The sequence below is a fragment of the Scyliorhinus torazame genome, chromosome 16 (genome assembly GCF_047496885.1).
Source record: "Scyliorhinus torazame isolate Kashiwa2021f chromosome 16, sScyTor2.1, whole genome shotgun sequence".
In the NCBI taxonomy this organism is placed as follows: domain Eukaryota; kingdom Metazoa; phylum Chordata; class Chondrichthyes; order Carcharhiniformes; family Scyliorhinidae; genus Scyliorhinus; species Scyliorhinus torazame.
The window spans coordinates 34,793,964-34,818,980 of NC_092722.1; the positions used below are offsets into that span (position 1 = coordinate 34,793,964).

At 47.3% G+C, this 25,017-nt stretch overlaps 1 protein-coding gene across 1 annotated transcript in view; it reads right to left on the bottom strand.

Annotated features, from left to right (window-relative positions):
• Positions 1-17,946: 17,946 nt before the first annotated feature.
• The window catches only part of ube2j2 (ubiquitin-conjugating enzyme E2, J2 (UBC6 homolog, yeast)), a 49,961-nt gene continuing 42,890 nt past the window's right edge, over positions 17,947-25,017 (bottom strand). The window contains exons 6-7 of the mRNA XM_072478239.1: positions 20,936-21,016; positions 17,947-19,731 (exon numbers count right to left, since the gene is read on the bottom strand). Of these exons, the coding sequence (XP_072334340.1) occupies positions 19,453-19,731; positions 20,936-21,016 (360 nt within the window). The 3' untranslated portion in view covers positions 17,947-19,452. The remainder of the gene's footprint in view (positions 19,732-20,935; positions 21,017-25,017) is intronic.

A 25,017-nucleotide genomic window follows, 5' to 3' on the forward strand; every position in this document is an offset into this window, starting at 1 on the left:
CCCACCCATCAGCCCTCCAATCTCCCAGAGGCCCTTACTTCCCTGCCATGCACATCCCCACCCTTCAAACCCCCCCCCCCCTCATTTCATGAGCATGGCCACCCTCGGCCCCTGACCCTTGGCTGTGCCACCCTGGCACTCGGACATTCTTGCACTGACAACCTGGCACTCAGGCTGTGCTCCTGCTGGCTTGGCAGTGTCATCCGGGCACCTTGGCAGTGCCAGGGTGGCGATGCCAAGGTGCCTACATTCCAGGGGGAGGGCCAGGGAGCCACCCAGCACTTACCCTGATCACCCAGGGGTCTCCGATGGTTCGGGAGACCCCCAGATGCCGTTCCGACTGGTCCACGTTTGTGTGGACGAGCACTGATCGGCGCCTGGCAGCAGCCACCCTGGGGAGGCCGGAGAATCGTGGGAGGCTGGTGGATCCTGGGCAGGTAGGTCATAAGTAGGCATTTGGTCATGCCTGTTTGGGGCAGAGTTCCAGCTTAGATGTCTCGCGGGACTTTGGTGAATTTCACGAGGCGTGGAGACTGTCGGGAGGCTCGCTGGAGGGTCTCCCGAGATTCTCCAGCTGCGTTGTGCTCTCGCTTGAGCGCAACGTGGCCGGAGAATCGTGCCCATAGAATCTACAGTGCAGAAAAAGGCTATTCAGCCCATCGAGCCTGCACTGGCCCTTGGAAAGAGCACCCCACTTAAGCCCACGCCTCCATCCTATTCCCATAACTCTGTAACACCACCAAACATTTTGACACCAAGGGCAATTTAGCATGGCCAACCCACCTAACCTACACATCTTTGGACTGAGGGAGGAAACCAGAGCACCCGGAGGAAACCCACACACACACGGGGAGAACATGCAGACTCCACACAGACAGCCACCCGAGGCCGGAATTGAACCCGGGTCCCTGGAGCTGTGAAGCAACAGTGCTAATCATTGTGCTATTGTGCCGCGCTAAAGATTGTTGTGAGCAACTCATCAGTAGCAACTAGAATTGAATACAAAAGTAGGGAGGTCATGCTTTGGTTATACAGTAAGAAGTCTTACAACACCAGGTTAAAGTCCAACAGGTTTGTTTCAATGTCACTAGCTTTCGGAGCGCTGCTCCTTCCTCAGATTCATTCACCTGAGGAAGAAGCAGCGCTCCGGAAGCTAGTGACATTGAAACAAACCTGTTGGACTTTAACCTGGTGTTGTAAGACTTCTTACTGTGCTCACCCCAGTCCAACGCCGGCATCTCCACAACTTGGTTATACAGGGCATTGGTGAGACCAAATATGGAGTATTGTGTACGGTATTGGTCTCCTTATTTAAGGAAAGATGTAAATGCAATAGAAACAGTTCAGAGAAGATTTACTATAAATGAAGGTTGCGAGGTTAGGTTCGTATCACTGGAGTTTAGAAAGGTGGAGGTGATCAAAACCTTCATGATCCTGAGGGGTATTGACAGGGTGGATGTGGAGAGGATGCTTCCTCTTGTCAGAGAATCTAGAACTGGAGTCACGGTTTAAAAATAAGTGGTCACTCATTTCAGAGAGATGATACTTCTTTTCTCTCACACGGTCATGTTTCTGGAACTCTTCCTCAAAAGGCAGTGGAAGCAGAGTCTTTGAATATTTTTAAGGCAGAGCCAGATATATTCTTGATCAATAAGGGAGTGAAAGATTTTCGGGGTCGACAGGAATGCGGGGTTCAGGTTATGAGCAGATCAGCCATGATCTTATTGAATGGCCGAGCAGGCTGGGGGGGGGCTAAGTGGGCCCACTTCTGCTCCTAAGGCATATGTTTATAAAGTGAGGAATCTTTGCCTTGATCTCAGGGTTTCACTATATTCTACGCTGATAGTGGCAGGATATAAAGGGATCCAATGTACTTCAAAGTTCTGTAATTCGTTCTTTTGGTTAGTTTAACTCAAACCAGTAAGTGATTGCTGTGTGGACATTATTGCATCAATGCACATGGTGTAAAAAAGGATCCCGCTCTTCGGAGTCATAGTGATGATATCTCCCTTCCAGCAGACAGCTATCCTAAGCAACGTGTAACAGAAGCTGTAGAGAACATGTAGACAACACTGGCCAGAACAAGAGTTTCTGATCCATCCAGCCTATCCCACATAACTGCAAAGGTTTGTGCATCACAAAATATACTCTTCACCCCATTCCTAACCAGACAAATTCCTGGGAGCTGCACAACTGTCTCAAAGGAAATTGAAGCCAGTCCAGAAAATCACTCTGGCCCTTATATTTAAAAAAAATAAATTTAGAGTACCCAATTCTATTTTTCCAATTTAGCAGCAATTTATTGTGGTTGATCCACCTGCACGTCTTTCGGGTTTGGGGGTGACACCCACGCAGACACAGGGAGAATGTGCAAACTCGACACAGACAGTGACCCGGGGCCGGGATCGAACCTGGGTCCTCGGTGCCGTGAGGCAGCAGTGCTAACCAATGAGCCACCTTGCTGCCCTCTGGCTCTTATTACTGTCGTGTAGTACCTACCTTTGGTACAAGATGATCTCTACCCCAGGCAGGAACAGACCCAGCTCTTTCTTACAGAAATTCCACGAACCTGCGTCCACCACATAAGCTGGGGACCTGTTCCAGAGGTCTGCTATTCTCTGGGAAAAGAACCACATCTTGGCATCTAAGCCAGTTCTGGCCTTACATGATACGAGATCATGACATCTGATCCTTCCTAACCCATTTAATTGGAGCACTCCATTTACTCAAACACAATCTGCTTCCTTCACTATCTTGACCAACTCATCCCTAAACTTTACAGAAGCATAAATATAGAGTCCTAGCTCTTTGAAACCATCTTAACTTAAAACTTAAGAATTTTCAAATTGGGAAATAATGTGATGGCTTCAATATTACTGACCATCCTCCATTCGATTAATGTCAGCTGAACAGTGCTAGCCCCATGCTAAGAACAGATTTCACCAAATCTGGTTCTATAAGAGACTCAGCTTCGCCATTAAATTTCCAAATACATTTTATTTTTAGCAGATACAACATCAATTAATGGCAATACTATCCTTCTCACCTACAAAGCTAAGGACAAAGGTATCAAGTGCAGGTTACCGAGTAAAAGCAAGATGAGGTAAATCAGGAAGTGTTTTAAAACGTTTCACAAATATTAGCATTGTAAATAAACCTGCTGTATGTACTGGATATAAAACTAAGCATCCACTCACAACTGCCCCCATATGGCTCATGCAGAAGTCAATGGCTTACACGTGTTGTAAAATGTGTAGGCTTTATTTCTCTCCCCCACTCCAGCTATACCGGAGCACAGGACAAGCTATGCTTTAGATTCATGTTAATATCCTGTGCATAGTTCTATTAAAAAATGCTTAAAAGCATGAGCATTTACCAGCTGTTCATCCAACTCAATTACCTTTTTTTTTGTAGATCCAAATTGTGCAATCACACTTAACTACATTTCTTATCAAAGCTTACCATATCTTTAATGCTCAGATCCAAATGGCTGGAGTTCCCAATATGCCAAACAGCTGCATTATTAAAGTATTAACTTGCTATAGGAAAATAATGTTTATTTTTTCCACATTTTCCTCTGTCACTACAAACAGGAACTCACCCAATGTTGTGACTCACTCGGTGACAAGACGAAGGTATCTTCAATTAAATGTCGTAGTATTGAAGTTTAAATCACAGGGTATTTGTATTGAAAGGTTGTAAATGCATTGACTGGCAGTTTCAGATCATGGTGAATTATTGATGCACTCTGCTCTCTCAACTCAATTTCTCCTCTCCTGACGTCATAATCCATGGGTTTATGTCTTAAACCTACAAGTGGGAAGCAAAGTCTTTAATCCTCCCATTTAATTCACTTCTGCCTGCGTAGATAATTCTCAAGAAAAAAAATAGTAAAGCGTTGCTTCACTGTTGTTTCACTCATATTTCATCTGAAGTCATGCATTTTGTCTGTGGCACTCTTTAAAAAAAATAAATTTAGAGTACCCAATTTATTTTTTCCAATTAAAGGGCAATTTAGCGTGTCCAATCCAGCTACTCTGCACATCTTTGGGTTGTGGGGGCAAAACCCACGCAAACACGGGGAGAATGTGCAAACTCCACACGGACAGTGACTCAGAGCCAGTATCAAACCTGGGACCTCGGCGCCATGAGGCAGCAGTGTTAACCACTGTGCCGTGCTGCCCGTCTGTGGCACTCTTAATTAATATTAGAAATGAACAGCAAATCTTGATGTCTTCCAATTCATACATTCTACATCAATCGATCAGCACACTGCAAGAATGTTTTGAATATGTTAGGTGGATTGTCCATGCTAAAGTTGCCCCAAAATTGGGGGGGGAATAATTGGGTCCTTGAAATTAAAAAAAAAAAAAATGTTTTGAATATCAAAATATTGGCATATTTCAATTTCATTTAAAAGCTATTACGTGGAAGGTTTTGATTTTTTTGTAATATTAGGCAGTGAGACTTCAAAACGAGAAGGGGCCAGGGACCTTAAATAGAAAAATGGTTACAGCAAGCTAGATTGAAAACACGCACATCAGAGGGTGCTTTTAAATAAGATAAGACAAAATTGGGGGTTTGTTAGAAAGAGAGATAGTTTAAGCAATCTATGTTTAAGCAATCTATGTTTGTACTGATGCCATAGGGACAAAGAATCAATATCTGAACAAGGTACTGGTTCACTGAAGTTAAAGAAAGGGGCAGAGAGGCTCCCAGTTAAAGACAGAGCTGCAAGATACAGTCCCGGAAACACCAACTGGCGAGAAGCCAGGTATTTGAAGCAATCCTAATGTTAGTGATACCTTAATACAGCCTGTGAAGCAGTGATGTTCTGTTGGCGTAATTGGGTGGCTGGGAGACTGCGTGGAAGCTCGGATGCATGTGGCAATCTAGGGCAGAGGACTTGGGGAGGCTGAAATCCTGAATGTGGGGCCTTGGTGAAGGCAATTGAGAGAAAGCATTGTGTGGGTGAAGATATTTAAGCGTGTTCTTTGAGAGTGGAGCTTAAGTGTATATATTAAGTGTATACTTACGGAGAACATTAGAGCACAAGAGATATTTTATAACTTCTGTTATCGTTACAAATCTGTGTATACCTGTAATGATATAGCTGGGTTGAAGGAGTAATGTAGCATATTCTAGTTAACCTTTGTGACTGTGTGTGAAAGCTAGAGTTCCATTGAGACCATTGGCTCAGTGTGATAAGCATCTGGAGGATTTGATTAAAAATCCACATTGGTTGTCTTGGGTGGCATCTGTCACTTGGTTTCAGAGTGTGGTGCATTGGACTACATTACACGTATTGGTTTCATAGATTATCATAGAATATACAGTGCAGAAGGAGGCCATTCGGCCCATCGAGTCTGCAACGGCCCCCGGAAAGAGCACCCCACCCAAGGTCCACACCTCCACCCTATCCCCACAACCCAGCAACCCCACTCAACACTAAGGGCAATTTGTCACGGCCAGTCCACCTAACCTGCACATCTTTGGACTTTGGGAGGAAACCGGAGCACCCGGAGGAAACCCACGCACACATGGGGAGGATGTGCAGACTCCGCACAGACAGTGACCCAAGCCGGAATCGAACCTGGGACCCTGGAGCTGTGAAACAATTGTGCTATCCACAATGCCACCGTGCATTTAAAGGGATTGTATACTTACGGAGAACATTAGAGCACAAGAGATATTTTATAACTTCTGTTATCGTTACAAATCTGTGTATACCTGTAATGATATAGCTGGGTTGAAGGAGTAATGTAGCATATTCTAGTTAACCTTTTCATGTTTAATAAATGTTTTATTATTTTGATAAAGGTTAATCGGCCTGTGACTGTTCATCCACGTCTCTAAACAAGAAATACAAGTTGGAATCTGTTGAGCCAGGCTCCATTCTGGGACCCGACTCTCCAGTGGGATCAGCTGGGATTGCAACAGTTTAAAACCGTAACAGTGTACAAAGCCCAGTTTAGAAAACAAAATACCAAATGGGCTTAAAACCAAACTCAAGAATGAAGTTTATAAAGTAAAGGAATTGAAAGACTAAATTACACAGGGGGATTTAAAAGACAATTAAAAAAAAAATCAAGCCCTAGTGGTTTTATGTGCGAGGGCTCATCTCTTTGTTCCTCCCTTGTTAGAGCTGCTTATCCTTGGGAGCCTGTCATATAAAGTGGAAAGGGAGGGGTGTTAGCATGGTAAAATGGTCCAGCACTCCACTCAGTTTAGGGGTCAGCAACGAATCACATAATTGTTACAGTGCAGAAGATGCCCATTTGGCCCATCGTGTTTGCACCAGCTCTCCAAATGAGCATCATGACTCAGTGGTGCCCTTAGAAATGATTCTTTACGTGAAGTGCTTCCTGCCATCACTCCATAAACTGTGCTCGCTCTATTTTTTCAGATGATGCTCCTCATTATGAAATTCCCCCACCAAAGAAAATAGGGTAGATAGAGAGAAACCACCAACTCTTGTGGTGTTTTGGACTGGAAGTGTGCTCTTTCAATGATTCAAGCTGACGCTGCATCAGGTTTGACAGGCCGAGGATGCTCTTGGTTAAGGATTTGTTTACTCGCTTTTTAATAGGATTTCCCTGGCATTTACTGGTCAGGTTACTTAACCGCCTACTGATACTATCTCCTGTCTATACATAGTTGCTTTGACACCTGATCTGGCACAGGTATTTGTTGGGCAAATAACAACAAAACTGCGACACGTTTAAAAAATATATATTTTTATTCAGAAATTTTCATTGTAACAAAGTAACAACAATACAGCAGTGTCATGGGAGTGTCCCTTTAACAAATGTTTTTGTCTTATCACATGGTTTCAGTGATGTCATTGTGTGGGCTGAGCTGGGCTGTGGCTCTGGGAATTGGTTTTACTTTCGCTTTGGTTTGGAGCAGTTGTGGGTCAGGTGAACTCCAGGATATACTTTGGGTTTTTCCTAAACCCTGGCCCATAACAAAAGTCCAATACAAACTACACCCACCGAACCCCAGTGTACCCCCCATCCCCCTCAGCCATCCATAAAGAAAGCAAAACCTCAACAACAAAAAGACAAACCCCACCCCCAACAGCTGACGCTAACCAGTTCCCTGAAAAAGGAGATAAAAGGCTGCCACCTTGAGTAGAACCCTTCCACTGACCCTCTAATGGTATACTGGATCTTCTCAAGATACAAAAATTCCATCAGGTCCTCAGTCAGGCTGGAACCATAGGCAGCACCGCGGACCTCCACCCAAGCAGAACTGGCCTCTGGGCTATTAACAAGGGGTAGGCTAGGACATCTGCCTCTGTCCCCTGCTGCAATCAGATACTCAAAAGGATTGGCCACCAACGGCACGGCTCCAGCTGAACTCCCCAAATCTCCAGCATAGTGTCAAAAAAGGAGACCCAGAAGCATATAACCTTGGTGATTCACCAGCCCACCTAGAACAATGTTCATACCTATCCTCCACCCCCCAGGGGAGGCACAGCAGCACAGTGGTTAGCACTGTTGCTTCACAATGCCTGGTACCCAGGTTCGATTCCAGCTTGGGTCACTGTGTGAAGTCTGCACCTTCTCCCCGTGTTTGTGTGGGTTTCCTCTGGGTGCTCTGGTTTCTTCCTCCAGTCCTAAAAAAACATGCTTGGTCGGTGAATTGGACATTCTGAATTCTCACTCTACCAGAACAGGCGCCAGAGTGTGGCGACCAGGGGATTTTCACAGTAACTTCATTGAAGTGTTAACGTAAGTCTACTTGTGACACTAATAAAGATTATTATTATAAGAACCCACTCATACATTCCCTGGTCAGGTGCGCCCTATGCAGCACCTCAAACTGGATCAAAGCTTAAACCTAGCACACGAGGTGGTGAACTTGACTGTGAAGAGCCTCAATCCACACACCCCCACCCTCAAAAACCAAACCCAGTTCACCCTCCCGTTTCCACTTTACTTCTTCCAACGAAGCTTGGTCCGTTGAAATCTGCCAATAAATATCCAAAATCTTACCCTCCCCTAACTCGACCAAGAGCAGAGCAACGGTGCCAGGGGAAATGAAAGAATCTCCTTACGCAGAAAGTAGTGAACTGCAACTACGTGATTATGTTCACTCTTGGTAGGTGGAACTTTTCTAAAAACTCATCCAAATTGGCAAACCTACTTTCAAGAAACATGTCCCTAAACCTCTCCAACCACTCCCTCTCCCAAGCTGTGAATGATGAATCCAAGCCAGACGACACAAACCTATGGTTCCTGTGAATCAAAGCCAACAGTGACATGGAGCCCAGTCTAAAATGCTGCCTTAACTGATTCAAAATCTTCAGAGTGGCTACCACCACCGGGCTTAGAGTGAATCTTGCAGAGGAAAACGGGAGTGGGGTTGTAACCAGAGCCCTCTGACTCAATCCTATGCACAAACGGTCCTCCATCTGCCCCAGATGGAATCCAGATCCTTGAGCCACCCCCGCACATTATCAATATTTGCCACCTAATAGTAACATAACAGATTAGGTGGTGTCAACGCCCGGACTGCCTATCCTTTTGCAGAAACGTCCTACAAACTCAATGGGTCTTACCAGCCCCGAAAAAGTAAAATATCAATTTATTGACCCTGCAAAAGAAAGCATTGGGAAGAAAGACTGGGAGACACTGGAACAAAAACAAAAACCTCGGGAGAATATTCATCTTCACCGTCTGTGCCCTTCCCTCAAGGTCAGAGGAGGGTTCCCGCTTTTTCAAGTCGGCATTCACTCCATTCACCAGTTTGGCAAAGTTGAGTGAGGCCCAATCATGAGCCACTCGGACTCCCAAATAAAGGAAACTAGTCCTGGCCGGACGAAACCACAGCCTCCCCAGATCAGCACCCTTCTCAGTTGAGGGGGGTGGGGGTGTTCACCGGGAAATATTCACGGGGAGGGGGGGGGTTCACCGGGAAATATTCACTTTTGCCTAGATTCAGCTTGCACCCAGAGGAGCCAAAACTCCTGAGCAGCTTCATTATCTCCTCCACATTGGAGAGCGAGTCCGTGATATAGCAGCAAATCACCCGGATACAAGGACACTCTATGCACCCCCTACCCCCCACACTGTATCCCCCTCCATTTAGGGGGGCGAACTCAACGCAATGGCCAGCAGCTCAATTGCTAAGATAAACAAAAGCAGGGACAATGGACACTCCTGCCTTGACCCCTATTCAGTTGAAAATAACCCGAGCTAAGGGCATCAGTATGCACATTCGCAGTGGGGCCCTGTACAAAAGCCTAATCTAGGTTATAAATTTACAAATCCAAACCTTCCAAGGATTTCAAAGAGGTACTCCCACTCCACCCGATCAAACGCTTTCTCAGCTCCATCAAAATAATCACCTCTAGCTCGGGCCGCAAGGAGGGCGACAACACATTTAACAATCTCCGAATGTTGGTCAACAACTGCCGTCCCTTAACAAAACCAGACTGCTCCTCAGAAATCACCCAGGAAGGCAGCGCTCCAAGCGCGCAGCCAACACCTTAAGTGTCAGCGTTTAACAATGAAAGAGATCGATACGATCCACATTCCATGGGATCCTTGTCGTTCTTTAGGATTAAGGTCATCGATGCCTGCGCCAAGGTGGCCGGCAACATCCCCAGGAAACGGAATCATCAAACATATCCAGCAGAAGTGGGGCCAACTGACACACAAACGGTGTGTCAAATTCAATCGGGAATCCATCTGGACCCGGTGCTTTGCCCGTTTACATTAACCCGATACAGTTCATGACCTCATTCTGTCACATCAATGCCTCCATCTTCTACCTTCTCCCCTGCTCCACCTCCGGGAAGGTCAACCCATCCAAAAACTTCATCTTTGATGATCTCTCCTCTGGGGGGGGGGGGGGGGGGGGGGGGGGGGGCTCCGACATATACAGCTCCCGGTAGAAGGCCTCAAAAGCCTCATTAACCTTCTATAGGGCAGAAACCAATCGCCGCCTGAGTCCCTGATCTGCACTCTCTCCCAAGAGTCAGCCTGCTGCCGCAGCTGGTGCGCTAATGGATGACTAGCCTTCTCCCCACTCATAAAAGGTCCCCCTCGAGCATTGCAGCAGGTTCACCGGCTTGCTCGTTGACAACTTGAATACCATCTGCAATTTCTTTCTGCTCGCCAACAACTTGCATATCGGGGCAATCGAGTTTGGACAGCACAGTCGCACAAGTGGCTAGCACTGTGGTTTCATAGAGCCAGGGTCCCAGGTTCGATTCCCTGCTGGGTCACTGTCTGTGCGGTGTCTGCATGTTCTCCCTGTGTCTGCGTGGGTTTCCTCCGGATGCTCCGGTTTCCTCCCACAGTCCAAAGACGTGCAGGTTTGGTGGATTGGCCATGCTAAATTGGCCTTAGTGTCCAAAAAGGTTAGGAGGGGTTATTGGGTTACGGGTATAGCATGGAAGTGAGGGCTTAAGTGGGTCGGTGCAGACTCGATGGGCCGAATGGCCTCCTTCCACACTATGTTTTATGTTCTACTGGCAGTCCACCTCGAGAATGGAATTCACCAGTCTCTGCCTCTCCACACTTCCAGATATATCCCTATGCGTCTTGAAAGAGATTATCTCCCCCCCAAATGACTGCCTTCCACCGCTTCCCCGAGTGTGGAAGGCAAGACCCCTTATTCCTGTTAAGCTCAACATACTCCCCAATGACGGAGGATATATCATAGAATTTACAGTGCAGGAGACGATTCGGCCCATCAAATCTGCACCGGCTCTTGGAAAAGGCACCCCACGCCTCCACCCTATCTCTGTAATCAGTAACCCCACATAACCTTTTATTAATCATGGCCAATCCACCTAACCTGCACATCTTTGGACTGTGGGGGGGAAACCGGAGCACCCGGAGGAAACCCACGCACACACGGGGAGACCGTGCAGGCTCCGCACAGTGACCAAGCCGGGAATCGAACCTGGGACCTGTGAAGTAACTGTGCTACTGTGTTGCCCATCATCTCTATAAAGTAGCACCTGAGGGATGTCGAGCAGCATGAAATTTTTCAATACCTGTAACATTACAACTTCAATTACAGCATTATCTCCACTTACAATAGTTACGGTGGTAGATATAGTTCAATTGGGGCAATCTGCATGTAAACATTTTGATGCAACATGCTACTCCATTTGCATTTGAAGGGGCTATGTCATGGTTGAAAAAAAGCTCATGAAAGGGGAGTAAATCCTTGATGCAGCAATGTTCGCTGCCACACGTTGCACACAAAACAGATGATGTGTTCAGCATTCCTTTTATACCTGCACTCCCATGCCCCAACCATGGGTCAGTGGCAACACAGGCTATGGAAAGGGTTGCTGCTGCACTGGCCGAAAGGGAATGGGACACAGAAGAGGTGGTCGGGGCGGAGGTCCCCCGGCAGGGGGACTGGAAGGTGAGGGAGACGCGGACACGGGACTGGCCCAGAAAAGGAGATGGCTAGTCGGCCGGGGGGGGGGGGGGGGGGGGGGGGGGGGAAGAGAGGGGGTGAGAGTCCCTCCAATCCGGCTGATAACGTGGAACGTGAGGGGCCTGAATGGGCCAGTGAAGAGGGCTCAAGTGTTCGCGCACTTGAAGGGACTGAAGGCAGAAGTGGCAATGCTCCAAGAGACACACCTGAAGGTGGCGGACCAGGTTAGGTTAAGAAAGGGATGGGTAAGACAGGTATTTCACTCGGGACTGGACGCAAAATATAGAGGGGTGGCAATTCTGGTGGGAAAGCATGTGTCATTTGAGGCCAAGACTATCGTAGTGGATAATGGAGGGAGATATGTGATGGTGAGTGGTAGGTTGCAAGGGATGTGGGTGGTGTTGGTAAATGTATACGCCCCGAATTGGGATGATGCTGGATTCATGAAGCGCATGTTGGGGCACATTCCAGACCTGGAGGTAGGAGGATTCAATAACGGGAGGGGACTTCAAACAGTGCTGGACCCAGCACTGGACCGCTCCAGATCAAGGACGGGAAAGAGGCCGGCGGCGGCCAAGGTGCTCAGGGGGTTTATGGATCAGATGGGGGGAGTGGACCCATGGAGGTTTGCAAGACCGCAGGCCAGGGAATTTTCTTTTTTTTCCCCACGTACACAAGGCATACTCCCGGATAGATTTCTTTGTTCTGTGCAGGGCGCTCATCCCGAGAGTGGAGGGGACGGAGTATTCGGTCATAGCCGTTTCGGACCATGCCCCGCACTGGGTGGAAATGGGGCTGGGAGAGGAGAGGGACCAACGCCCGCTGTGGCGGCTGGACGTGGGACTGCTGGCAGATGAGGTGGTGTGTGGGAAGGTGAGGGGGTGTATCGAAAGGTACTTGGAGGCCAACGACAACGGGGAGGTGCGAGTGGGGGTGGTATGGGAGGCGTTGAAGGCGGTGATCAGAGGAGAGCTAATCTCCATCGGGGCTCATAGGGAGAAGACAGGGGGCATGGAAAGGGAGAGGTTAGTGGGGGAGATTTTGCGAGTGGACAGGAGATACGCAGAGGCCCCGGAGGAAAGATTACTTGGGGAAAGGCGACAGCTCCAGACGGAGTTTGACCTGTTGACCACGGGGAAGGCGGAGGCACTGTGGAGGAAGGCGCAGGGGGCGACCTACGAGTACGGGGAAAAGGCTAGCCGGATGCTGGCACACCAGCTCCGTAAGAGAACGGCAGCGAGGGAAATAGGGGGAATCAAAGATGGAAGGGGAGCCACGGTTCGGAGTGCAACAAAAATAAACAAGGTATTCAAGGCCTTCTATGAAGAGCTGTACAGATCCCAGCCCCCAGGGGGGGAAAGGGGGGATGAGACGATTCCTGGACCAACTGAGGTTCCCGAGGGTGGAGGAGCAAGAGGCGGCTGGTTTGGGGGCACCAATTGGGTTGGAGGAGCTGAGTAAGGTTTTGGGGAGTATGCAGGCGGGGAAGGCCCCGGGGCCGGACGGGTTCCCGGTGGAGTTCTATAGAAAGTATGTGGACCTGTTGGCCCCGCTACTAGTGAGGACCTTTAACGAGGCAAAAGAGGGGACCCTGCCCCAGACAATGTCGGAGGCGACAATTTCCTTGATTCTAAAGCGAGACAAGGACCCACTGCAATGTGGATCGTACAGGCCGATTTCGCTCCTCAATGTGCACGCTAAGCTATTGGCAAAAGTGCTGGCCACGAGGATTGAGGACGGTGTCCCGGGGGTGATTCATGAGGACCAGACGGAATTCGTAAAGGGCAGGCAGTTAAATACCAATGTGCGGCGGCTCTTAAACGTGATAATGATGACATCAGAGGAGGGAGAGGCGGAGATAGTGGCAGCTATGGACGCGGAAAAAGCCTTTGACCGAGTAGAGTGAGAGTACCTCTGGGAGGTGTTGCGTAGGTTTGGGTTCGGGGGAGGGTTTATCAGATGGGTTAAGCTCCTTTACAGCGCCCCGGTGGCGAGTGTGGTGGTGAACCGGCGGAGGTCGGAGTACCTTCGGCTGTACCGAGGAACAAGGCAGGGGTGCCCCCTGTTGTTTGCATTGGCGATCAAACCCATGGCCATATCACTGAGGGAGTCTAATAAATGGAGGGGGGTGGTCCGCGGGGGAGAAGAGCATCGGGTGTCGCTATAAGCGGATGACCTGCTGCTGTACGTGGCGGACCCAATGGAGGGGATGGTGGAGGTCATGCAGACTCTGAAGGAGTTTGGGGAGTTCTCAGGCTATAAGCTCAATGTAGGGAAGAGTGAGCTTTTTGTATTACAGGCAGGGGACCAAGAAAGAGGGATAGGGGTCCTACCGCTGAGGAGGGCGGAGAGAAGCTTTCGGTATCTGGGGATCCAGATAGCCAGGAGTTGGGGGGCCCTACATAAACTGAATTTGACGAGGTTGGTGGAGCAAATGGAGGAGGATTTTAAAAGATGGGACATGTTACCGCTCTCGCTGGCGGGTAGAGTGCAGTCGGTCAAAATGGTGGTCCTTCCGAGGTTTTTGTTTGTGTTCCAGTGCCTTCCCATCGTGATCACCAAGGGCTTTTTCAAGAGTAGGTAGGAGTATTATGGGGTTTGTGTGGGCAAATAAGACCCCGAGGGTTAGGAGAGGGTTCCTGGAATGCAATAGGGACCGAGGAGGGTTGGCTCTGCCAAACCTAGGGAGCCACTACTGGGCAGCAAACGTGGCGATGATCCACAAGTGGGTTATGGAGGGAGAGGCATGGAAGAGGATGGAGATGGCGTCCTGTAAAGGAACGAGCCTGGGGGCGTTGGTAACGGCACCGGTGCCGCTCTCGCCGACAAATTATACCACGAGCCCGGTGGTGGCGGCAACGCTAAAGATCTGGGGCCAGTGGAGACGGCACAGGGGTGGTGGGAGCCTCGGTGTGGTCCCCGATCAGGGGCAACCACCGGTTTGTCCCGGGGAAGATGGACAGGGGGGTTCCAGGGCTGGCATTGGGCGGGGATTAGAAGAATGGGGGACCTGTTCATTGACGGGGCATTTGCGAGCCTAGGAGCACTGGAGAAGTTTGAGTTACCCCCGGGAAATGCATTTAGATACATGTGGGTGATGGTTTTTGTGAGGCGACAGGTGAGGGAATTTCCGTTGCTCCCGGCACAAGAAGTTCAAGATAGGGTGATCTCGGGGGTATGGGTCAGGGAGGGCAAGGTGTCGGAAATACACCAAGAGATGAAAGAGGAGGGGGAAGCGCTAGTAGAAGAGTTGAAGGGTAAATGGGAGGAGCTGGGGGAGGAGATCGAGGAAGGGCTGTGGGCTGATGCCCTGGGTAGGGTTAATACCTCCTCCTCGTGTGCCAGGCTCAGCCTGATACAATTTAAGGTGGTTCACAGAGCGCATCTGACGAGGGCGAGGTTGAGTAGGTTCTTTGGGGTAGAGGACAGATGTGAAAGATGTTCAGGGAGTCCGGCGAACCATGTCCATATGTTTTGGTCATTCCCGGCACTGGAGGGGTTCTGGAGAGGAGTGGCGGGAGCAATATCTCAGGTGGTGAAAGTCCGGGTCAAGCCAAGCTGGGGGCTAGCAATATTTGGAGTAGTGGATGAGCCGGGAGTGCAGGAGGCGAAAGAGGCCGGAATTCTGGCCTTTGCGTCCCTAGTAGCCCGGCGAAGGATCTTGCTATTGTGGAAGGAGGCGAAGCCCCCCCCAGCCTGGATAAACGACATGGCAGGGTTCATAAAGCTGGAGAGGATTAAGTTTGCTTTGAGAGGGTCTGCGCAGGGGTTCTACAGGCGGTGGCAACCGTTCCTAGACTATCACGCGGAGCGTTAGAGGAAGGTCGGTCAGCAGCAGCAGCAACCCGGGGGGGGGGGGGGGGGGGAGGAGGAGGGGGGGGGGGGGGGGAAATGAGAGATTGTTTGAGGGGATGGATGAGCGGGAGATGATATGGAGGGTGGGGGAAACTGGCACGTGCGGGCAAGAGCCAGTGTATAAAGCTATGTAAATATACCATTTTGCCATGTATATATCTTGCTCAGTGCGATTTTGTGTTATTTTGTTATGGGGGGGGGGGGGGTTATTGTTTGTAAGGGGAAAAAAAGTGTTGTTAAAAAACTTTAATATATTTTTTTTAAAAACACAGGCTATGGAGGTCTCAGTTGTAATCCGCAGTTTGCACAGTTGAACGATTTCAGCCCAGGGCGACAGTCAGGTGGCTACAAGTGGCCTCAGTGCCTCTGGGTCCAGGCAAAGGCAAAATCAGCAACAACACAAGTTCCTGGTCAGGTTCATGTCATTCTGCTGGAAAGTGCATGTGTGAAAGTCAAAGAACCAAATTGGGCTGAGGCTCCTACAAGCCCAACCCGATGAACAAATCTCCAGTGACACATTCGGTCAATACTACATTTAGTAATCGGAAACAAGAGGAAAAAGAGCTTGCAATTAACAAATAATCTCTCTTAATAATGGTGAAGGATTAATATTGTCTAAGACATAGCGAGAACCCCGCTGCTCTTCAAATAGGGATTGTTTGCATTCAGAGGGCAGACAACCTTATCTTACCCAAAAGAATTGAGAGCAGACCAGGCGCAATGCAAGAGTGCGAAATGACTTGGGGGAGGGGGGGGGAAAGAGGAATGGTCTAAGGGCAGCGGAGTGTGCGAACGTGACGAGCAAGCATATGCGTGAGAAGCAATGAAAAGCCCGTACGGGTCATCAGCAAAACGAGAGGATGCGAGTGCAAATGCAGCAAAGAGCATGCGAGAAGGCAGATATTGAGGCATGACTACAGGGGCAGCAAAAGTTGAGGTTTATGGTGTCTAACCCATGTTACAGCGGAGCTGAAGATTTGCATTTATATAGCACCTTTCGCAACACCAGTTTCAAAGCTCTTTACAGCCAACTCAGTACAGTACTTTTGAAAGTGTGGGTATTGTTGCAATGCTCAAGACACAGCAGCCAATTTGCACATAGTGAAGCCCCACAAACAGCAATATGATAATGACCTGTATTTTAATCAATGTTGGCCGGGGATAAATATTGGCCAGGATTCCAGGGAGAGCTGTTCAGCTCAAAGAAATAGTGCCATGGACTCTTTTACATCCATCCGATTGGGCCATAGTTTAACATTGCATTTAAAAGAAAGCATCTTCATTAGCACACCATTCTCTCAGTACTGTACTGGTGTGTCAGCCTAGATTTTCTGTTCCAGTCTCTGTAGTGGGATGTGAAACAAGCAACCTTCTGACTCAGAGGAGTGCTTAAAAGGGCAAGCTCAGTTTGGTGAAGATTTCAAATAACCGGTAGTGCTTGATCTGTGACAGTAAGAATTACCGCTGACAATTCTCTACTCCCATGACTACCACCTCTCAAGAGACAGGAAACCAAGCTCAAGGCAATGGTGGCAAAGGAAATGGCTCATTTATCGTCACTCCCAAAACATGCCATTGCCTACAAGACCAAACAGGTGAGTATCTGGAACTCAAAATCAACAAGCTTGATGAGACCATGCGGATCAATCTTGACTCAGCACCAAAACTGTGCTCTCTGACCTGGGACAACATAAGAGTGAAAATTACTTATGAATTACTGACCTGCAATACTGACCTGGACAAGAGACTGAAGCACAGGTATTGTATGGAAATCTTCCCGAGGGTTGGATAACGAAACCTGTACAGATGAGCTGAGAAACAATGTTCACTAAACAGCAGAAAACAAGCTTTAATTATTTTGATCATTAAGAACTGTTAACCTGTGTTCCAGTGAAAAAAGTCCAATAATTTCTGCTCAATTTTTCAAGTTCTCACCAAAAGTGTTGAGTGTACCATTTTCCCCACCAAATCTAACACAACCCCTCCCCCCCCCAATCCATTTAGTTTTTCCTGACTTTGATTTTTAAAAAAAAAAACTTGTACCCAGATTTAAAAAAAAAAACTTCTATTCCTCCACTCTTTTAAAGATCTTTTTACCTTTCCCTCCAAAACGTACCATTGCACATTTCTCAGCATCGAATTACTGACGTCCATTCATTTGTCCCCGTCCTCCTACAATCTCCTTCACCATTTGCCAGGTCACTAACTTGGGTTTCTTCAGCAAATTAGTTTCTTCTGCTATCTCTGCACAAATTGTTTAATGTCTATCGTTAAAAAAAAAGAGTTCTCAGCACAGGTCACAGAAAACATCGCTTCCATCAATCCACAAAAGCACCTGTCACTGCTCTCTGCTACGCATCGCCATCGGAGTCAATTCAAAAGAAGGGGGAGGAAAATCTGGTACACAAAGGATCAGTTGCATTTCTAGTTTCGTTTGTGATAAAGAATTTATTGATTTGAAAACAAACAGATCAGAACATAAACCTACCGTATACTGAAGTCAACTCTTTTTTAAAAACTTCAAAATAGAGCTTTCTGGGCAAAAAACATCAATGGTTTCCAGATTGTATAATTTACATTGAAGTTTGCAGTTTTACTCATACTTTAAGGGGGAGTGGGGAAGGGGGGGGGCGGGGGGAAAAAGAGAGACAAATTTTTAATAATATTGTAGATGATGCGGGCTTGCAAGGTTAACTATTAATGTTCGAGAGTTTAATGAATTTGCATTGTTCTTCCACTGTTCAGTTTCCAATAATTCCAAAATACAAAGTCACATTCTCAATTCCAGTACAGCTTTCAAGAAACACACTTTCCAAAGGCTTGACAAATATTTTGTACATTATAAAGTAGAACGATAGAAACTTAAATGAATGACAAACATTTCCTTACTCAATATTTTCAGAATAAAATTGTGGACTTTACACTTTATCAGTCTCCTTCTGGAAAATAAGTAACACATTCTGGAAGATTTTTAGTTTATTTCAATGACATTAAAGACAAGAAATGATATTACTAAGATATCCTGTCTAGTTTTATTGATTTACAAAGCAGTCATTGCTATTATGCCCAACATGCTCATTTCAGATTAACAGCCGAGTGGGACGGGTATAATTATATTCAGGAAGTTACTTGTGTTCAGCCAAATGAAAATCTAATTTAACTTCTATTGCTGGTTAGAAATGATATTTAACAGTATTCTAAATACCTTATTTAATGTTTAAAACCAGGATGAAGCATGGCAAACACTTTCCTGTTAGATCACCTGGCAATTGTCATTGACTGCCAAGTCCATCAAAGTTTTACACAGCCTTTTTTTTGTGGAAAAAGTATTGGAAAATTCTAAAAGGTATTGTGCAAGAGGAAAGGCAAACTTAACATCTCCCAGAAATAACTGAATAAGCAGCAAATTATTGTCCATTAAAGTACTATTTCCAGCGATGCAAGTGGTGCGTTTCGAGTATCTTTTCTTAATGCAGGTCAATTACAACCCCCCCCCCCCGCCATAAATAATGGTTTCTGTAATTATTTTGCCAAAGGGTTACCCATAAAACCTAACGAGAAAAAGCCTGCAATCAGATTGTTGGAATGTGCATAAGGTCTCAATTTTTCAGGAGGTCACTTATTTTACACTGGACGACCAACGCTGCACTCTCACTTTTCCAATTGTGCTGAAACAAAAAGCACTCGAGTCCACACTCGGTTTTATCCGGCTAAGCATATAATTTTTGCATTTTGTTTTTATTCAAGAAATGCTCCCAATATACTCAAATACAATATAAATACATTAAAAAGTCATTTATGTTGGGCTATAGATTTTTGATCATTGTGAAGTAAACAATTAAAATCTGAAAATGCTGCTGCAAAAGACGCCCCTTTTAGAAATAGCACTAGTTTCAGATACACCATAATTAAGAGGCATAATATTGGTCATCCACTGTAAAATATGCATGACCAGCAGAGTAAATCTGAACCCTCGCATATTCTTGAACTATTTGTTAGCTCCGTTGATCCATACATCTGTGAAAGAAAACCATAGGCTCTAATTGGTCACTTTTTTTTGTACATATACAAATGTAATTTTAATTACATCACTCCAGCGCACAGCCTTACTCTTCCCTCCTGCAACGTTTCCCCTAAAGGAGTCCGATTTGTTTGCAAGGTTGCAATGATTTGGTCTCTTCCGCAGCTTTATTCTTGTGCTATGCTTCGTAACACATACTTCACTGTGTAGGCAAAGGCTGCAAAACCAACAATGACGAACAAGTTTGCTAAAGCTCCCCCTAGGAGTCCATGGTTTCGGTTGGCCTGTTGAAGGCCTTGGTGGTTGGCAGCCGGTAGCACGGCATGGCCATTAAGAAGCGGCATACCATTTTGGTGCACTTCACCATCAGGGATAACATCTGGTAGAGGCAGGGCCTGAGCCCTGTTACTTAGTTCCTCTTGTGCTCGTTGCTTTTCCTTTATTTCCTAGAAATACGAAAGAAGAAAACTAAATGTCATTAAATCAACTTTACTGTGAACCCCATGGTTTCTTCTCCTTTGCCCTGAAATTAGTTCTTTCAATCCTACTTTCACCTCATCAATGTTCTTCTGAGAAAAATATTGGTCCCGAATGCCTGATCAGTGATGGACAACCTAAGCTAGTGAGTGTTCTTCCCCTCAGTGGGCTGCTAGATTAAAATCAGGCTTGTTCACTATCAGGCTTATGGGCAGCACGGTAGCACAGTGGTCAGCACTATGGCTTCACAGCAGCAAGGTCCCAGGTTCGATTCCAGGCTTGGGTCACAGTCTGTGTGGAGTCTACACGTTCTCCCCATGTCCGAGTGGTTTCCTCCGGTTGCTCCGGTTTCCTCACATAAGTCCCGAAAGAAGTGCTTGTTTGGTGAATTGGGCATTCTGAATTCTCTCCGTGTACCCGAACAGGCGCCGGAATGTGGCGACTAGGGGCTTTTCACAGTAACTTCATTGCAGTATTAATATAAGCCTACTTGTGACAATAAAGATTATTGATTTTAACCATGACCCCATGAGTGAGATTAAATATATTTAATACATGCTGAATATTTCATGACAAGTTATAGAAAATGCTTAATTATTCATATATTAATAGAACTATGTACTTCAAAAGGTAAAAATAAAATATTTACACGTTGGACACAAGAGGGATCACACGGCTCTCACAATCAATGTTGTGAGCAATCAGCACGTACCTCACTTCGCTTACCCTTGCTTTATGTACTATCACTTCAGCTATACAGATAGGAAATAAACTATACGGATGGAAATTAGTAGAATGTGGCGATCCCACGCATGGGCAACGGTCAGTAAAATGCCTTGTGGGCCCCACTCATAACCCAGGTGGGCCACATGTGACCACCACGCTGCAGGTTGTCCACCACAGCCTTGGCCACCACGCTGCAGGTTGTCCACCACAGCCTTATCAGCTTACTCAAGGTGACTGATGTAGAATGATAAAGGTGTAAATACCCATCAGAAATCCTTTAGTTTATCAAATAGTAATGTGACATGAGTGAAGAGAAAGCAATTGCAAACTTTTGCTTATTTCCACTATCCACCATATCAACATATACAGATTCTGTGTACAACATGACTGTCAGGTTACACGATACATTCAATATGTTGCTCATCTTGAAAGCTTATAAACACTTACCTCCACTAAATCTGGGAAGAGCTCACAAAACACTTTATCCTTTAGATTAAAAGCACTGCTTTGGGCAGCAAGTTGCCTTTTCTGTTGAGGTAAAGATACAAAACATGAGTATTACTTTGGATTCAGTCAAGGATCAGTATAAACTATCACAAGACAATGTGGATGAATTGTCAGCTGAAATAAAACGCTTCAGAATTTATAAAGGCAATTCACACTTGACTGTAGTAAAATCTTTTGAATCCAAAGTTCATTTTTAATGCATTATTCAGTGCAAACTATCGATCAAATATTGAAAATGATGGGTGCTCTCATGCTTCTGCCCAGAATGCAACAGTGCAAGCAAAAATAAGCCATGACCATTTGATCACAACAGGGGTTGAATCTAAATGTGTGATTGTCTCTCACCCAAATGAGCAGCCAGCATAATTTATAAAAGCATACATCTCCTACACAAAGCTAAATTTCAGTTCTCAACACTCCCTCCTCACAGTGAACAGGTTTGCACCATTTCAACTAACTCTGCACCATGTCCATTTGCAACCAGTGCAAACTTTTGGGGAGGACAAGCGAAGCTAGGGAGTGTACAGTAAGCAGGAGTATATGAGAGACCTTGTGAGTGCATGTGCACAGGACAGGTGGATAAGGTGGTAACGGAAGCATATGGAATATCTTCCTTTACTGGACGAGGTATTGAATACAAAAGCAGGGATGTAATGGTGGAACTGTATAAAATGCGGGTTAGGCCAAAGGTGGAATTTTGTGTTCAGTTAGAACATAAGGACTAGGAGCAGGAGTGGGCCATCCGCCCCTTGAGTCTGCTCCGTAATTCAATGAGATCATGGCTGATCTTTTTGTGGACTCAGCTCCGCCCGCCCACTCACCATAACCTTTAATTCCTTTCCTGTTCAAAAATCTCTCTATTTTGCCTTGCAAACATTCAATGAGGTAGCCTCAACTGCTTCACTGGGCAGGGAATTCCACAAATTCATGACCCTTTAGGTGAAGAAGTTCCTCCTCAACTCAGTCCTAAATCTGCTCTAAAAAAAATACGAGATATATATTCTTCCCCAATATGAAGTATTAACTAGCACCAGAATGTGCCGAGTGAACTGACAGTCAACATTGTTTAAAAACAAGTCTGCATTAATTTTAATAGTTGCCACTGCAATAATTTTTCTCCGTCCTAGTGCCAGAAAACATGAACAGGTTATCCAACTCCCAGAGAACCTACAATGTTGCTTTGCTGGTTTGAGTTGATTATAGAACCAACTTTGCTGTATGAGCCAGAGGTCTTTTTTTGGCAAGCTAGCAACGAAAGCATCTCTGAATCTACTGAATGTGTTCGCAAGATTTCTTTCTAGTACATTCAACGGTCACAGTATGTCCTGCTCCAAAACTTGCAATGGGTTGCTGTGGAATCTGCCAAGTAGCATGCATAGACAAGCAAGTAGAAACCAAAGACTCGGTTTATTTTGACATGCAATAACCTCCATTCCTCAAAGGGTCACCCTCCCCAACCAGCACCTGCACCCAGGTCGGGGTTTATATGCTGGTGAGGTTTTGCCTTGTTAAGGGGAAAACTCCACCCCCTGTCACCGTGGAAGTTCATATTCTGTGGAGGTCGCAGCAATCTGGTAGTCCTTTACTGTGATCTCCGCGGGGTTATAACACTCCTTCTCCTCCTCCACAACCCCCCACCCCCAGAGGCGTGTACCGAACCGCAGAGCGGGGTTTTCGCACGGTGTGCCTGGGCTGGGCAGGAGCCAATTGCAACACATCCATAGCAGAGTCGGAATTGGAGCTGGGCTGGGCCTCTTCTGGCATCTCGCCGTCTGAATCCGGTCTCTCCATAGCTGGCGCAACTAGGGGCAACTGCGGCAATATGAGTGGTCCGGATAGGGATCTCTGGGACTGGGTCCGGGGCACCGGGAATGCAGCTGTAGAGATGGTCCATATGTTGATTTGACTTGTGTCTTTGCCCCCACACCTGATAAGAGACGGGACCAACATGATGCCAGGGATCCACGGGGCCCCTTCGCAAAAGATCTGCACGTGCACCGGATTCTCGAGGGCGAATGCGCGCAAAGGCATACGTCGTTTGTGTCAGCCTCGGTCCTGTCCTGGCCCTGGAGGACCTTTCCGCCAATGCCTGGGATAACTAAACTCAACCGGGTGCCGAGGCGGTGACCCATCAGCAATTCGGCGTGGACAATCCCCGTCGTGGCGTCTGGTCTTCCAATAGAAGAGGAATGGTGCCAGCCGAGTCTCCCAGGAATCAGAGATCTGTTTCTTCGTTCCAAGTGTAAAAGTCTGGACTACCTGCTCTGCCAATCCATTTGACACTCTAATGGTATGGGGTGGTGCGCACATGTCCTATGCCATTTACCAGGAGCTGATGCAGACGATAGGGTGTGGCTGTAATATTCAGAGGGGTATGTTAGCAACCCTCCAGCAGGTCCACAGCCAACTGGAGTCCCAGAGGCTACGGGCGCAGGAGATGGCACCGGCAATGAGTGGCACCGAAGCCAACACTGCTAGGGTGGTGACCGCAGTGTAAATCCTGGTGCATGACGTCAGCAGCATGAGTGGAGGTGTCCACGGTGTGGCTCAGTCAGTGACGGTCATGGCTGAGGGCCTGGGTAACATGTCAGATTCGTTGGGGGGCGTGACCCAGTACCAGGCGGACCTTGATGAGGAGCTGAAGGACATGTCTCGCTCTCAGATGGGAAATGCCGAGGCACTGCAGAGCTTATCCCAGTCGCAGGTGGGCATTGCTGAGGCACTGCAGAAAATGGCCCAGTCACCGAGGAGCCTGGGCAAATGCATCAACACCATGCTGCAGACATTGGGGAGCCATCAGGGCTGGCAGAGCCAGATTATGTAGGGGCAGCTGGGGCTCGGACCAGTGTTTGGTAACGTTTGGTAAACGTATATGCCCCGAACTGGGATGATGCCAATTTTATGAGGCGTATGCTAGGACGCATCCCGGACCTAGAGGTGGGAAAGTTGGTAATGGGGGAGATTTCAATACGGTGTTGGAACCAGGGCTGGACAGGTCGAGGTCCAGGACTGGAAGGAGGCCGGCAGCAGCCAAGGTGCTTAAAGATTTTATGGAGCAGATGGGAGGAGTAGACCCGTGGAGATTTAGCAGACCTAGGAGTAAGGAGTTTTCGTTTTTCTCCTATGTCCACAAAGTCTATTCGCGAATAGACTTTTTTGTTTTGGGAAGGGCGTTGATCCCGAAGGTGAGGGAAACGGAGTATACGGCTATAGCCATTTCGGATCACGCTCCACATTGGGTGGACTTGGAGATAGGGGAGGAAACAGAAGGGCGCCCACCCTGGAGAATGGACATGGGACTAATGGCAGATGAGGGGGTGTTGTCTAAGGGTGAGGGGGTGCATTGAAAAGTACTTGGAACTCAATGATAATGGGGAGGTCCAGGTGGGAGTGGTCTGGGAGGCGCTGAAGGCAGTGGTTAGAGGGGAGCTGATATCAATAAGGGCACATAAAGGAAAGCAGGAGAGTAGGGAACGGGAGCGGTTGCTGCAAGAACGTCTGAGGGTGGACAGGCAATATGCGGAGGCACCAGAGGAGGGACTGTACAGGGAAAGGCAAAGGCTACACGTAGAATTTGACTTGCTGACAACGGGTACTGCAGAGGCACAGTGGAGGAAAGCACAGGGTGTACAGTACGAATATGGGGAGAAGGCGAGCAGGTTGCTGGCCCACCAATTGAGGAAAAGGGGAGCAGCGAGGGAAATAGGGGGAGTGAGGGATGAGGAAGGAGAGATGGAGCGGGGAGCGGAGAGAGTGAAGGGAGTGTTCAAGGCATTTTACAAAAAATTATACGAAGCTCAACCCCCGGATGGGAGGGAGAGAATGATGGGTTTTCTGGACCGGCTGGAATTTCCCAAGGTGGAGGAGCAGGAAAGGGTGGGACTGGGAGCACAGATTGAAATAGAGGAAGTAGTGAAAGGAATTAGGAGCATGCAGGCGGGGAAGGCTCCGGGACCGGATGGATTCCCAGTTGAATTTTACAGGAAATATGTGGACTTGCTCGCCCCGCTACTGATGAGGAC